This window comes from Lactuca saligna, chromosome 8 (genome assembly GCF_052625555.1).
Source record: "Lactuca saligna cultivar CGN05327 chromosome 8, ASM5262555v1, whole genome shotgun sequence".
Classification (NCBI taxonomy): domain Eukaryota; kingdom Viridiplantae; phylum Streptophyta; class Magnoliopsida; order Asterales; family Asteraceae; genus Lactuca; species Lactuca saligna.
In genome coordinates, this window is record NC_136424.1 from 119,650,044 (window position 1) to 119,666,345 (window position 16,302).

Here is a 16,302-nt window from a genome sequence, read left to right on the forward strand (position 1 = left end):
AACTCTTGTAACTCTGTGAGAGTGAGATAGAAATCATATCTATAGCAAATTCCAAAGGAAACTCTCCACCCATTTTGACAAGACAGTCATATAGTTCTTTACTTTGTCTATATAGGTACACAAAAAAGTTCCTTCTTTGTACTTGCCTTAATCAAGGATTTGGTGATATCATGTATTTCAAGCCTCATAAGGATAGATAGAAGGGATGGTTGTTCATCATGAAGATGGGGTGATAAGGCATGAAGAGTATGTGAAGCAGCGGGAACATTGTTAAATCTAGACATATTCAAAAAGAAAAATGTTTTAGTTAGTTGTTATGATTCCTTAATATTTTAACCAATTTAATATTCAAGGCTAGGATCCATAATACAATTCGAAATGAGAATATGGATGTCATAATCTAATTGCGAATTTATTTAGGTAGGTAAGGCACATTACCAATTTCATTCTAGTATGAAATTCCTAGATCTTTTGAGATTTTTTGAATCTTATCAATGACATGTTTAATCTCGGATTATGCTCTTCTATTTGTGACTAGGATGTCGAGGATCACAAACAATATGTGAATAACCATGCAAACCCACATGGCATACTCGAGGGTGTTTATGATCTCACATCGATGTGTTGGTTAACCGTACACGCTCCATCAACAATCATAAATTTGAGTACTCCACCATTTCATCTTTATAGTCTCAAATTAGTGTGTTAGTTAACCACGCACATTCCACTAGCGATTAGTAAAAAAAATTATGTGCGTTTTCATGGATTAGCATACATTTCACATTTTTCCTAAAGTTACTAGAGTGTGATTTTGTAAATGGTTCTATTATTTTTTATTATACTTTTAATCTTCTTTATGTCCTATCAAAACCGTTCGGCTGACGACCATCCACCACACAAAGAAGCAGTGGGTGAAAAGGAGACTCACTCAATGATCATTTTATAGGTTGTTTTCTTATACATCTCCTATAGTGTAGCTTCATGAATGAGACATACTATTGAATTGACTGACTTTTAGTTATACATATAGTATTAAGGTTTTATATGTATAGGGTGTATTTTAAACATTTTAAAACTTCACGGTTAAAATATTAATTATCTAAATTAATATAAGTTAATTAACTTTTAAACCCTTATATTATTTATCTTTATCTCTTAATTAAACACTTAAATTAATTAAAATCATGTAATCCAATTATGAATTTTATATTTATCTTTTGATTAACTTTAATTAATTTATTATACTGAAATCCATAAAGGATAAGCTTATTTAATTACCTTATAACTAAAACTTAGTTTTCCTTATTTATCTCCTTAAAATTAGGATTAGGATTTTAATCATATATAGCACATTAGAATTCAGATTTGAACAATTCAAAAACCAGATAATCATTAAAAAAAAAAACATCTTACATTCGAATCAAACGTAAAAATATTAGAAAACACAAAAAATCAAAAGATGTAGTGCGCCCTTTGAAAAAAAATCATCTATCATGCACTCTTAATTACAATAAATGACTCTGATACCACTGATGGAATTCATAGCTTACAAGTCTATGCGAAAAAAATCACTTAAAACACTTAAGTGTACATGCAACCTAACAGATCTATGTATTTGCACATAAATAGCAAAATACTATGAAACTATAAGATCATATGCTCTAATCGAAACTTACAAGTTAGGGATAGATACATTTTATATTGTTAGCACCAAAAGTATGATGCCTCTAATGAAGGCTCACACCCAAACCCTAAAAACTAAAAGACTTTTAGGAGAGAGGATACTTTTGGCTATGCCTTCACTAGAGAGAGATTGACGAAAATAAAGGGTTTAGGATCATTTATATAGTTGCATGGAAACCCTGAAAATCCTAGATTTGAACATAAAATAATATTATTTCAAATCAGTGAATATCCAGTTTCCTTATGTCAATTGGAGGCTTTCAGAATCCCCATAATTTGGAACCTCTCCATTTTTTAACTATTAAACAATTACAATTAAGTTCTTGCACCTTTAATAAATTCAAATTAACCCAAAATTAATTCCAAATAAATTATGATTAATTATTAATTAAATATTATAATTTCTAACTAATTTATTATCCATAATAAATTAACAAATTATTTCCCCATTCTCTAAAAGTCATTATATACCCTTTCTAGTTATAAAGGTAGCCCAAAAAGGACTTTGCTTTTAATTACAATAATATATCAATTTGGTTATGAGCTTAGACACCTTAATCCAACAATGATCTTGCTTGTTATATGTGTGCTAGTGGCTCTTGTTTTCATTCATGAAACTCCTTTTGAGATTGTTTGGTGAAAGTGTATACATAGTTTTGAAATGGTTTTAGACATCCTTCTATATGCATTCATATTAGGATTTTGTTGGCTTGAGTGGCCACATGAATTTGGCATCCTTTATTTAAAGAATACCCAATTAGGGGGTCATGAGCAAGTTTTTAAAAATCCCTCGTGTATACAAGTGAGGTTCACTACCTCATGTGTTATATTGTGTGATGTACCACATCGCCTTGTTTATTAGAATGGACAGAAACTAAGAGTTTGTGCTTTGTGCTCACTACTCATGAGTCCAATTTCGCATTCCATAAATATTTGGATGTTTAGACTTACGATATGGAATTGGGGTGGGATAGATACATATGCATTATTATTGTTATTTTTTAGAATTATATTACTTTAAACTATTGAGTTCAACATTATGTTATAGGACAAAAGTTAGAGATTGTGTTAAAAGCATACTACTATCTATGAGTTAATGTCTTGATTATTTTGGACAAAAGTTGAATCTGGTTTTGTGTGCATACTATTCATGAGTTTGAAGATTCTTTTACTTTAGATTATGGTTTTTTTTTAACCCTTTGTTTTGGATATTGGAATACTTATTCCCTCTCACATTAGAATATGGGTTATTAAGTCCCTTTGAATATTAGAATATTACACATTTGGTTGATTTTATAGTTTATTTAATATTGACATTGGATTTGTGTCATAAGAACCCTAGACTTTAAATCTTGTTTGTGAATTATATTGTCTTGAATTGATTTTAGGGGTTTGATTCGAGTGTGTTGTTTGTCATTATTACTTACTCAAAATGAACCTACCTTAAGTATTCTCAATAGGCATTTCATTACTTAACTTATTTTGACTTGTGCTAAGATTGAATATTTAAGAGTTTCTTAAGAAACAGCGATTTGAAGGTCATGGGTTGTATGGGTTAATTTGAACTATGTGATGATTTTAATTGATAACCACATCACTCACTTTTAAACAAAACAAATATATCTTAAACAAAACAAATATATCTTGAACTGTGAGTATTTTAACTATAACGGAACTATATTATGCACAAATTGAAGTAATAATTTTTTTAATATGGAACCAAATGATTTAATAATTTATTTTAAAATTACATTAACGTTCATTAGGTGAATATTCGCGCTTTGTGCAGTATCCAATATGCATTTGAAATATTCATAAATATATGGTATTAAAAACTCATATCGTTGTTAATAACTTTGAAATAATATTTATTACACTAAATTGATATAAGATCTTATATTTTATTTTGAATTATATGATATAGTAAAATTATGTTAAAATCATATAACCTTAATCTATACATTGGTTGTGTGTGGGAAAAAAATCAAATATAGTTTTCAGTTTACTGTTTTTTTTATTTATTGATATGATTAAAAAGGACTTCTAGCCCAGCGGTAGTCGGTGTTACTCTCCCTTCTTGAAGTTGAGGGTTCAAGTCTTGTCGTAAGTATAGGTGGATTTAAGGTGTTTTTTTTTTATTTATTGATATGATTAAAAAGGACTTCTAGCCCAGCAGTACTCGGTGTTGCTCTCCCTTCTTGAAGTTGAGGGTTCAAGTTTTGTCGTAAGTATAGGTGGATTTAAGGTGTACTTTAGGTCTGTAGGTTGTGTGTTGATAAATTGATAAAAGTAAATATAATATTTGGTTTAGTGTTAATTTTTACTATTGTTAGGTTAATTAATATATAAATAATTTATTTGTCCAACTTTAATTCCAAACTTTATAATTATTTCATATTTTAAATGTTATTTTTTAAGGTGAAACATAATTTTAAATTATTATTATTATTATTATTATTATTATTATTATTATTATTATTATTATTATTATTAAAGTTGTTTCTTTGGTAAAAAAAATCATAAATTTTATAAACACATTCGTATCAATAATAAATGTATCAAATTGAATATCATTTGTACGATGGGACAAATATGCTACTCATTGAGAGAAAACGAAGTTTAACTTTGACACATTGATACATTGATATGAAATATATTATTTTTTTATTTTTATATAAAGAACAGCCATAAGTGAAATAAATATACCTTACTTACAAATATTTAAGATTAATAGTAACCGATGTAATTTTTGCTATGGACACTTCAACTAGTAACGGTGTCTTTTTTGCTATGAACAGTCATAAGTGAATTAGATATACCTTACTAACATTTAAGGTTAACATATCATTCTTTGCATTGTCATGGAGTGGTGGTGGTGGCAAGAACTAAGCTATCAATTGCGTGCTATAGCGGTGCTATAGCGTTTTGTGGAGGTCAAGAACCGTTATTTTCTGTTTAGTATTTTCATTTCGCGGTACCGCTATTAGCGGTGCTATTCACCGCTATTTACCGCTATTTCAATAACCGCTATAGCGGCGCTACGGGCGCTATTCCATTTTCGCTCACATTTTTGGCCATTTGGTTACTTTTTTCAATGAAAAACTAGTCTTAATGATCTCACTACACTTTCATTTTAAAAAGACCGAACAAATAACATAATTAAAAGCATTCAAAGCAACTACGTCTACCGACAACTTTTTTTCTCATCTCTTTTTGAACTCATGCCAACTTGAGTTGCCATGGTCACACTCCATTAATGCTTTTGGTAAATCGACCTACGCCTATGAGGCCACGACTTGGGACTTAACTCCTTAAATCAACCACGACCTACTAATACGATATTGAACCCATGCAATCCAATTAAACTCTATTTGACACTTTTACACTACCTAGTTTCCATATTAATATAATAGAATATTAAGTTATGTTTTTATATGACTTTTTAGGTTTGATGATATTAATTCTATATAGACTTATAGTAATACTCAAATATATAAATTCTATATAAATATAATATAAAATTATAAATTATATGTAATATTAAAAAACCGCTATATCACCGCTATACCACCACGATAACCGCGATCTCAAATAGCAGCATGTGACCGCTATTGAAATTTTGACCGCGATAACTGCATAGGGCAAGAAAGAAAAAAAATGGAAAAGAAGAAGAGAGGAAGAGAAATAAACCGTAAATGTGTGTCGTGAACGTCACCAAATTGGTGCATGCCAAGGGTGAGACCTGGTATGCCGCAGGACACGTGGCACATTCTGATGCCCTTGTCACATCAGATCATACAAAATGGTTATGGTAAAGAAGACTGTAAAACCGGTTTTGAGATAAAATAGGTTATTATAGAAATATTGTTATGGTATGATAATGGGAAAAACATTATTGCCTAGTTTAAGCTTCAAATGTTAAGTTTTTAAATTTATTGAAGCTTGTTATCCAGCGATTTTTTATTACTTTGCATTGAAAATCAAATAATCGTGTGGTGTGTAACTTATATTCGTGAGAATACACAGATACACATAAAGGTGTCTTTTGTTAGCTCTCATTTCCGTATACTTGGACATATTGAAAAAGACATGAAAGTTTTAAAGTAGTGATAAAATGTCAGTAAGAGACGTATGAAATCGGACTCCTAATTTAGAACATTATCTAGGTTTTCTTTTCCCGTTAGATTTTTTATTTATTTTTTGCAGTAGTAGATATATCAGGAGACCTTTTTTGAATTATGATAACTTTAAATCGTCATGAATGGTAGCAACATAAGATAGGTGAGATCATTTATTAGACGGTGGGTGTTAGATTTGGTTGCGTGATGAAGATACATTGTCTATGGACAATTGCATTTATGTAAAAAAGTGTAAGCTTGATATCAAACCTCTCTTTTCACATCATATTATCAATTATCTTCGTCCTAATTTGACCTCAAAATAAATATATATCAATTACACTGCAAACAATGAAAGACATGAGCAATGCAGATGATCACAAATGAATGCCTCGTTTCGTGGTTTTAATTGAATAAAAAAAACTACTTTATATTAAATATAAGCAATAAAAAGTTTTTGGATATAAGTTATCGGGTTCATTTTGTATTTTAAGATTTTATTTAGGATTTTAGCTAAGTTAACCCTAAATAATTTTTTTTATAGTCTTTATCTCTCTTATAATTAAAATTTCCCTCAGTAATAAAAACCCTAACATGTGGTTACAAAATATCATAAAAGAAATAACATGATGTGAACCATGTAGGGGTTCACAAAGTACAACACTCTTGGGAGCTACAAGGATAAACACATATATATGTACATATCGTACATCAAAAAAAAAGGAATATATATCCTCATAGAATTCATTTCTTGTATGCTGTTTCACTTCTCGGACATAAAATAACTTAAGCTTCAACATGACGAATCTTCATGATCTCTAATATCTACCTCAACTTCACCTCGCCTACAAATGTTCACTAAATACACTTCAAAAATTTTAATTAGATGTAGTCACTAGTAAGCATACAAGACATAACATAACAAATTGTACTGCGTTTGCCTCATCAACTGACATCAGTCTAGTCACATCAAACACAGTACAACCTATTCTGGCATTCTAACCTGCGCGGATACTTTTTGGGGTACATCAACCAACCGTTCCATTGTTTGTAGCTGATCATAAGGAGCAATCTAAATACAAAAAAAATATATATCAAAAATATTGTTTTAAGTAAAAAATTTGTATGAGAAAGTGGAGATACCTGACTAAAGCCATCTGGCCATGTAATTGAAACTGCATAGTTTCCCATGGGTCGAATTTCTTCAGGTTCTATGTCTTCTGGAACATCACCATATTGTAATTTTTGATCCCCTGTCCATTCATCCTGTAATTCACCCGATTTTATATTTTATAATAAACATATAAACGAAAGTGCATTGTCGTTTCTTGCATTTAACCCTTTTTGAAATAAAGAATCTGAAAGATTACGTACCACACTTTGGGCAGAACGGTCATTTCGTCGAACAGTTGCAGGGTGTAGAAGAAACTCTTCGTTTGAATCAGGCACTTTCACCTTGATTGCCTTAATAGACTTGTCATACATCACAGCAGTTGATACTGTGAAAAGAAGATGATTATTCCATGTCATCATTGAGGGAAATAAATTAAAAAACATATTGGAATAAAATAAATCCAACATACCTTGTTGGCGGATCTTTGCACATTGTTGTACCACACAAACTCCTAGATTTTGAAATATGTCAGCGACTTCGCCCTGAGGATCAGCCACCACTTCAGGTATTCCACTATCCCCGGAAGCAGACAGCTGTCAAAATAATAAATTTATCTTTTTTTTTTACACAAATTAATTATAGTTTTAAAAAAATTCTTACAGTTGGTCTGATTGGAAGGTCAAACAAATGAGGGATTCCAAACTGCTCCACAACCTGCAAGCCACAATATGGTCTCTGTTATTATTCTTCCACCAACCCCTGAGCTGTCTGACTCTGATAAATCAGGTACACAGTGGCCCACTAGATGGTTGTTTAGTATTATTTAGTCAACGTTTTTCTTACCTGTGCGCCTGATCCTCTACCAAAGGGATAAAATCGTTTTCCATCCGCATCAAAATGACACATGTTCTCAACAACAGCAACACATGGTACCTGTCAGCATACACACAAGGTTGCCAGGTTGGCAGGATTATATATATAATTATATAAATAAACACTTTTTTAAATTTTACTTTTAAAGCAAACACATTACACATTACACATTACACACCTTGAGCTTTGAAAACATGCGGACTCCTTTCGCGACATCAATGAATGCAAGTTTTTGAGGAGTAGTGACTATCACAGCAGCAGTCAGAGGGACCACCTGTAACTCTTAAGTTAGATTTTTTTTTTTTTAAATATTATAAGCAACATGAAAGAAGAAGAACCTGGCATAAGGTAAGTTGAATATCACCGGTGCCAGGTGGCATGTCAATAACAAGATAGTCAAGCTCTCCCCTGTACATTATCTGTACTTGTTATTGAAGGTTGAAATTAATAGGAAGAATGTAATGGTAAATAGTAATTGTGTGATAGTAATACCACTCTGTAGTAGTTAGTAGTTGGTTGATGACTCCAGAAACCATTGGGCCCCGCATTATTGCACGACCTTGTCCAGCAAATCCAAAGGATACCATTTTGACTCCCATGTATTCTGTTGGAATAATGGTCTTTTTTTCTGGATTCTAGAACAGAAGAATACTTTCACATCACATTGAATCATAGATTTTTAAATGAATAATGATAGTAATAAACTAATAATTACATTACCATTTCAAGAAGTCGGTTTTCAGGGGAGACCATAGTTGGCAAACTAGGACCATAAACATCGGCATCAAAGATTCCGACTCTAGCACCCATTCCAGCCAAAGTGTATGCCAGGTTTACAGCCACAGTTGATTTTCCCACACCTCCCTATGGTTATTACAAATGATGTTTACCCTGAATAATTAGTCATGATATGCAGTTAACAGAAAAAGTGTATATTAGAAAAGTTGTGACCTTGCAACTTGAAACTGCAATTATGTTTGATATTGTCTGTAGCCCAGCAGGAAGTTGTGCTGCATAAATCTGTTTTGCAGGTTGTGCTGACATTGTCACTTTGACATTTTTGACCCAAGGAAGAGCTGACACAACCTCATTAGCCTTCTGTTCAAACTGCAATTACAAAAAGAAATACTTTACTTGATTCTCTTATTACTGGAAAATAGAATAAGATCTAAAATTTGTTCATAAAAGATTTGATGTTTGTGTTTCAATTACCATATCCTTGACTGGACATGCTGGTGTTGTGAGCTCCAACCGAAATGAAACCTGAGATATAAAATTGAAGGTTGAGTGAGGATAAAAATCTTTATGAATATAGTCTCTATGGAACTCATTACATTCTGTTCTAAAACACCTCTCCTGAAGCATCATCAACATGTAAGTCCTTCACAAATCCACATGAGACAATGTCAGTCCCAAAGTCTGGATCAATAATCTGAGATAAGGCTTTTAACACATCGTTTTCTGCTTCTATTGTCAATATTGATGAAGCATCAGCTACAAACAGCAGAGTAAGATATGTTTATCAGGTAGTGATTGGATCAATAAAAGAAAACGAACGATATAACATGGAGGTCGATCATCAGATTCTGATTTTCTGCTACATAGTTGTCAATAATCACGTCTGTACTATCTACTCTAAAATCAAAGTTTTGATGCTGAACTTGAAATTATTAGTGGTTTGCCTAACACAGCACCTAGTAAACTACCAAACTAGGCTTTAATCCGAACTTTATCTTAACAAATTTAACTCTTAAAGAAAACGAAGTTAATTTCCACAAGTAAATTCCGAAGACAAAATGAGTAAAAATTAAAAATCGCACTCACCTTCAAGAGAAGCAGCTGTAGCAGAAACAGGATTCACGGTCCTACGTGTTACACAAAATCGTTGTCGTACAATTCTTCGGGAGAAAAGAGACTCGTTAATGGCGGATTGCAGAATACGTCTCTCCAGAAAATTTCCACCTAAAATTAAAGTTTCTCTACTTCAAATATCCAACAATTAAAGCTTAAAACTGCATCAACAACTACAAACCACACAGGCAGTGTTTATACGGAGACTAAAAGGTACTACCTCTGGATTGAGACTTTGAGCATTGTGAAGTCACATACACAGAAGCTGGAGCTTGAAGAAGCCGCATGTCTTCTCCCTGCGCGCGTGTGTGAGAGAGAGAAAGAGGATTGAAGGGAGTCTGATGATACTTGTGAGCCTCACATTTGGTGTCATCCGACTCAAAAAATTCGCTCGTTATGGGATCGTTGTGGAGTTTTTCTGGCCACCACTGATTATCCAAGTTTTATTAGTTTTAAATGCGCCCCTGAACTTTAATTGGTTTTGTTATATACCACGGATTCTCTTTAATTTCAAATGTACCCCTGAACTTTCATTGATTGAAATTAAATACACAACGTAAAGTTTTCTACCAAAACTATCCATAATACATATTTTAAAGACATGTTTGATATGTTTTTATTGGGTTTGGTTCGATTGTGTTTGATACAATAATTAAAAACATTTGTTATGTTTTTTTAATAGGTTTGATAAGATGTTCAGACTCGATTAGGTTTTAACTTAATTATATAACTTAATTAGCAACCATTTGACTTTGAGAGTCATTTAGATTCAAGTGAGTGAATCATGATTTGGCCACACTCAATGGCACATAGGTAAAAAAACACCGCCTTCACCCCCTTCCCCCTACAAAAATCTATCACACTTATTTTTTTCTCTCTCTTCCTTCATGCGTTTTTCTTTTTCTTCTTCTCTCTTTCTCTACAATAGTTGTGGTAAAAAAATTCACATAAAAGTATAAATGATGTGGCTCCTACGTATCAGAAAAAGAAAGAAATATAATTTTTATAATACCAATCCCTCCAACCTTATTCTCTTTAACCCTCAATCACATAGATCAAAAGATATCATGAGAAGGAAATGTAATTCATAGATACCATTCTCTCCAATCTTCTTCTCCTTAACCCTTAAATCACATAGATCAAAAGGTATCATGTCAATAGAAAAGAAATCACGTCAGCACATCAAAAGATGTCATGTCAACAGAAAAGATGTCTTGTCAACAGGAGGAGACATCACATCAACACATTTATCATTGTACTATAAACATTTTGATTTTTCATGGATCCCTTAACTGACTTTACTAAAAATATAGAGCATTTTTGGATTACCTTTTTTAGCAAATATGATTTTTAAGAAAAATATTTATTAATTTATGATTTTTAGGAAAAGCTTATTTTAAAAAATTGTTCGGATAAATAAAGCTGTTTTTTAAAAGTAAAATGACTTAAAAAAACTAAAAAGCTAGAATTTTCTAACTTTTTAAAAACTTTATTTTTTTCTATCCAAAAAACTTTTTAAAACTCAAAACACTTTTTTAGCTTATTAGCTTTTTAAAAACCTAAAAGCTAATAAGCTATTTTAAAAAGTTATCGCAAACACCCACGTAACGCAACCGATGTAATTAACTAACCAAGCATTTTAGTAAGGAAATTAAGCAGTCATAAATGCTTGTGTGACTAACACAAGGTAAAACCGACTAGATACGTTGGTTACATAATGAAACAAATACCTCCGAAATGTAAAATGTAAAATGACGAATAAACTTGATAAATTGATTCAAATTGCTACGAAATTACGAGGGTATCCTGCTCTAGCATTTGAAAAAATGGATATACCAAGGAATGAGCTAAAACGATCCACCAATGACATGACAACTTTGTTTGTCCCTCTTAATGCCACAACTTACTGCAAAACCCATTTCTAGGCCTCTTGTTGTTTATAATATCACCAAACGAATCAACCAACTGTCCAGCTAAGCTACTGGGATCATCCATGAGTGTTTGTATAAAAGTGTTGACCACTCTCCTTTCCTGTTCCGTTGACCTCAAACTAAACCACGTCAGCAGTTTTAACCTAAACTCTTGCTTTATATACCCTTCACATTCCAGCCAGCGAATCATCTTCACACAGTACTCAAAGTTTCCATCCAAATCACCCGGTGACATGTTTATCAACGCACTGGCACTGTTCGTATCGCAGTCATTCGCCTCTGTCCTACCTGGCCTCTTCCGAGACACGTCAGCACGCGACTCCACAGTTGGCACTTCCCCATTCCCATTGGCCCCTTGAGGATGCGCCCAGTTTTCAGATCCACCGCTACCGTGATCCACGTCAGCATTAGACGACTCGTTCACCGGAACCAACTCTTCGTTCAAATCGGGAACTGTAGCAACATTCAGGTCGAGCGCACGTGAAGTAGACGGTGGTTCATCGGGTTTTGAAATTTCCGGTTTCATGATCTGACTGAGTCGACTCAGATCCGAACCGGTTATATCGTCTAGGTAGCCTCGTTCTTCGATCCAAGCTAACCGGAGGATTTTGCCGAGGTCACGGACTTTAAATCCGGAGTCGGATTCGACGTCTTTGGTGCCGGAGGTTCCTTCTTCGTGAGGAATCGTAACACAATTAGGGTTTTTGTGAAAGATTTCCACGCTTTTAGTGAAACATTTGGCCTCCGAGTGTCCTAAATCGCCGGCTTCTGTGTAGGACACGATCCTAAACGAGTATTCGGTGCACGGCTTTAAGTTTGAAATCAGGATTCTTCGTTGAGATCGAGGAAAAGTTGAAACGGGATCTTTTGAGTTTGTGTGTGCTTCTTCTGCCGTTTTGGAGTACCATAATTTAAATCCGATTATATCGCTACATGAAGCTGTAGATAGTTCGATTAAAACGAGAACTACGGAAAAAGGTGTTATTTCTTCGAAGATGAACTTGCAAGCAGCAGGGAGAGAACCTTCTGTAAAGTGTTTTAAAAAAAAAAAAAAAAAAAAAAGGAATTGAGAAGGAGAATTATACGAAAAGAACATATAACAGTCACGTACCTTTAATATCTAGGGCTGCGAGAGAAACTGTAGAGGAAATTTCATCGGCTTTCTGAATGGCGGTGTTACAGAGTGATTGGACTTCACCGGCGACGGAGAGTCTGCTAACGATGCCACGTGCCATCTTGGCGGAGACACCGCTGAGTGGGCCCACCTCGGTTTCCAATTTGGTCTTTGCTTCTTTGACTATCTCGTGAAGTTCGTGAAACCTTGATGTGCCATCGAAGAGGCGGAAGCTTAAATAAATCCGGTAGCAGAGACTGTCGACACGGCGGGCGTCTTTAGCAATCGTGAGCTGCTTCTTCCAGTATCCAAGTATGCCTGAGACTTTCCCACATGAAGCGCAACAATAACTTCCGTCGAGCTGCATGAGTTGACCTAGGTCAACGACGCCTACCTTGCGACGCTGGAGGGCGCACTCGATGTGGCAAGATAAGCCACATGATTCTGCTGATTGGGAAACGGAAAGGGAATCGGATTCTGATGTGCATTGTAACCAAAGACTTGGGTCTTTGTTATCGTCGAATAAATGGCATATGCAACATGAACAACGCTTGCAGAAGGTGTCGACAATGGAGAGTGTAGCCCTACAGGCGGAGTTTCTGCAGATCCATGTGCTTGAGCATCTGGAATCGGAACATGGGTCTGCGATTGGTGGAATTCGAATTGGGTTTTCCCCTTTTCTGTTTTGTTTTCTTGAAGATTGCTGGCTTTTAGGGCTTGAGGAAGTCTTCTTGGAATCCTGATTCTTTGAAGGTTTCTTGTTCATCTTTCTTGGTGATTTGGTTAGATTGCTTCAAAGAAAAATACAAAGGAGATCACCAGACTTCAAAAACTCTTCTAGACTTCTTCAAGCATCATGTCAGGGTCTGTTTTTTGAAAAGTGTAGAGTAGAAGAAATAGTAAGAATAAACAAGATACAACGTCTTTCTGTTTTGGTTGGATAGAATGGAACAGAATGGAATATATAATGGAATGAGTGAATGAGATTAATTTTCATACGAACTTTTTTTTATGTAAATACAATGTATAATTTTAACACTGTTTATAAGCAATTATAAGTTTATGTTCACAAAATTCCATTATTTCACTGATTTTAATGGTATTTTGTGAAAAAAAAAAACAACAACAAAAACTTCGTTACCCTTTTATGGTATTTATTAAATCAAGTAGTATTTTGCAAAGAAATAGTTCGTTTTACTCGTTTGCGATATTAACCCTAAAAACAATTATTACTTAAATTAACGGTTTTTTTCGAAAAGACAAAAATGGGTTATGTTGTAGTTTTTCATTCCATTCCATGATGGAATGAAGATTAAAAAAAATAGTAAGAAAAAAACCTAGGGCTAAGGAATGAAAATTAACAAAATGGTCCAGAATCATATTCCTTTAGGAATGATCTATTCCAATCCATTGGACAAAACAAATAGGTTTTCTCATTCCATTCCTTCCCTGATTACCAAACACTACCTAAAATCAACAGAAGCAGAATCATCATTATGCTCCAAAATCTTAACAAGTTAAACAATCTCATGCTGAGGTTTTACATTGAATACGACACATCTTTGATGACATTTTCTAAACCAATTTACTATGTTCATAAAATGAAAGGAAAAAAAAAAGACTTGGGAACTTACTGTAGATCTTAGTGATTCCCCATAGCTGCAGATTTAGCACTCACAGCAGAACAGCAATCTTCTTCGCTTCCTATGTTGTTGAGAATGAGGGAAAATAATCCTGCAATTCACATATCACAGTATGATCAGAATGAGAAGTATAAAAAAACACAAAAGGGATTTACTTTAATTAAAGAAAAAAGAACAGCCCGTGATACGATCTTTGAGCTAATAATAACAGACAACACAATCCATCTCTCTGCTTACCAGATATCAGAATCTAGTGTAACATATTTGCTTATATCTTACAGATTCAGAAGTTAATTAAGCAATAGAAAAGGTTAAGATCTTTGTCTAAGTCAAATTATGAAGAAAAAACTGCTCATGGGAATGCGTAACGAGATATCTTAAACCTCAAACATTTATCAAAATCTGGTTCACAAAGATTTGGGACAGGAATTTTGTTACAAAATATCGAAAGTTAACGATGAAAGAGCCACATTGGTGTTGTTATGCTTCCTTAGGGTTTTGATTTTAGCCCTATACGGCCTCAACACCAACTATTATATAGTAATTATGGCATTAATTAGATAGATATTCGGGGATAAAAAAATATTTCTGACGAATTAAGAAAAAAAATCAAAGCAAACCACGTGTTCACGATCACAATCGTCATATCCAGTTTCCCAATTAACTAACAAAAGGCTCAATGCATATCAACATGCAAATGAGAAAGGTTGGTTACTTGGCGAATGTGAAAAAGAGGCTACATATGTTCAATCAAAGGGTTACAAAAGACATAGGAAGATCAAAATCCAGATTAAAGCATCACCTTTAGCAACAAGTTTATCCCCCATGTCCCTGATGCTCAAATAACCCTCCCTGTGATGATATAGCATCAAAAACTCAGCATCACCTTACCCTGAATCCTAACTATACAGTGTTCAATGTGAAAAGGGGTTTATCAAAACATAACTTCCTAAATGAAAGAAAAGAAATTAAACAATGTTGAACTCATTCAAACATATCACTTTGAGGTTTTCTCGGAATATCTCTGGCAAGTTTTAATGAAATGAATGGATGTTAGTGAGGGGTCTGAACCAAGATATAACTAGGGATTCTTTTTACTTATAAATAAAGTGCTCAAATTTCTTGCTATGAATCTTACCAACAAAATGCAATGCCTGATCATTCAGCCCTTAACGTTTTAACACAGACAGGCTCCTACTTACAATCACAGGCTCCAAATAACCAAAGAAGAAAAAGAATCACATTTTGTTCAATTCCTCTTCGTACATTGTTGAATCTTAGACATAAAAGAAAGAACATTAATAAAACCATTCTTTCGAGAAAGAAAAAACGCGTTGATATATCAGAACAGCGGTCGAAACAGCAGGTGGCAAAACATAATAGCAGGACACCACAATCGCAGAAATTAAAACTTCAAACATGAAGAAGCTACACTATCGTCAAACAAATCGTAATCAAAAAATTAAAAAAGTGGCGGATCTGAACATAAAACCCCATGGATACGAGTTCTAGAAAAACACGAAAACTCTATGAACATAAACGTATGTGTGCTATGAAGATGTTAGCGGATCAAAGAAAAGATACCTGTGAAGAATGTGTGCGATCAGGGAGGAAATTAGGGTTTTTATTTATGGAAACGGGAGGCTTTGGTACGCAAGGAGAGGGGAGAAAATGGAATTTCTAATCTGTTAGTTTGTTGATTGTGAGGAATTGTGTTCGATTTGGGTTTTTTTTGTTGAAAGCTAATTGGAGCTTGCTTAAAACGTAGGGTGAGATTCACGCGAATGAGGGAGCGTGAGGAACCGGATTCAGTTAGAAAAGTGAAGCAGTTGGATGCTGAGCCGGAAAAAGTACAGCAATAACTATTTGACTCTACGATCGTAGGGACGTGTTTCCTACATGATCAGGCGGCGCGTTGTTGCGGTTGATTACTTTTGTAATTGTTCATTCTTTATTAAATCTTTTTAAAGATTAA

The 16,302-nt window shown here is 33.8% G+C and overlaps 2 protein-coding genes across 5 annotated transcripts; both read right to left on the reverse strand.

Moving 5' to 3' along the window:
* Positions 1–6,379: 6,379 nt before the first annotated feature.
* HCF101 (ATP binding protein) lies at positions 6,380–10,051 on the reverse strand. Of its 2 annotated transcripts, none has more exons than XM_078969495.1 (16): positions 9,860–10,051; positions 9,613–9,750; positions 9,140–9,282; positions 9,001–9,051; positions 8,740–8,895; positions 8,509–8,652; positions 8,281–8,423; positions 8,127–8,196; positions 7,967–8,062; positions 7,759–7,848; positions 7,576–7,629; positions 7,385–7,508; positions 7,176–7,300; positions 6,945–7,067; positions 6,805–6,873; positions 6,380–6,646 (listed from the first exon to the last, which is right to left on the reverse strand). In XM_078969495.1, exons 1-16 carry the CDS (start codon positions 9,924–9,926, stop codon positions 6,638–6,640), a joined length of 1,602 nt encoding a protein of 533 aa, XP_078825621.1. In that variant the 5' UTR covers positions 9,927–10,051; the 3' UTR covers positions 6,380–6,637. The 2 variants fall into 2 exon arrangements, with proteins under 2 accessions (XP_078825621.1, XP_078825622.1); XM_078969496.1 differs by having other exon boundaries at positions 6,380–6,659.
* Positions 10,052–11,244: 1,193 nt separating this feature from the next.
* VRN5 (Fibronectin type III domain-containing protein) lies at positions 11,245–16,072 on the reverse strand. Of its 3 annotated transcripts, none has more exons than XM_078969493.1 (5): positions 15,912–16,072; positions 15,130–15,179; positions 14,319–14,418; positions 12,682–13,550; positions 11,245–12,596 (listed from the first exon to the last, which is right to left on the reverse strand). In XM_078969493.1, the coding sequence occupies exons 4-5, from the start codon at positions 13,448–13,450 to the stop codon at positions 11,530–11,532; spliced, it is 1,836 nt and encodes a 611-aa protein (XP_078825619.1). In that variant the 5' UTR covers positions 13,451–13,550; positions 14,319–14,418; positions 15,130–15,179; positions 15,912–16,072; the 3' UTR covers positions 11,245–11,529. The 3 variants fall into 3 exon arrangements, with proteins under 3 accessions (XP_078825619.1, XP_078825620.1, XP_078825618.1); XM_078969494.1 differs by having other exon boundaries at positions 15,130–15,230; XM_078969492.1 differs by lacking the exon at positions 15,130–15,179.
* Positions 16,073–16,302: the final 230 nt, after the last annotated feature.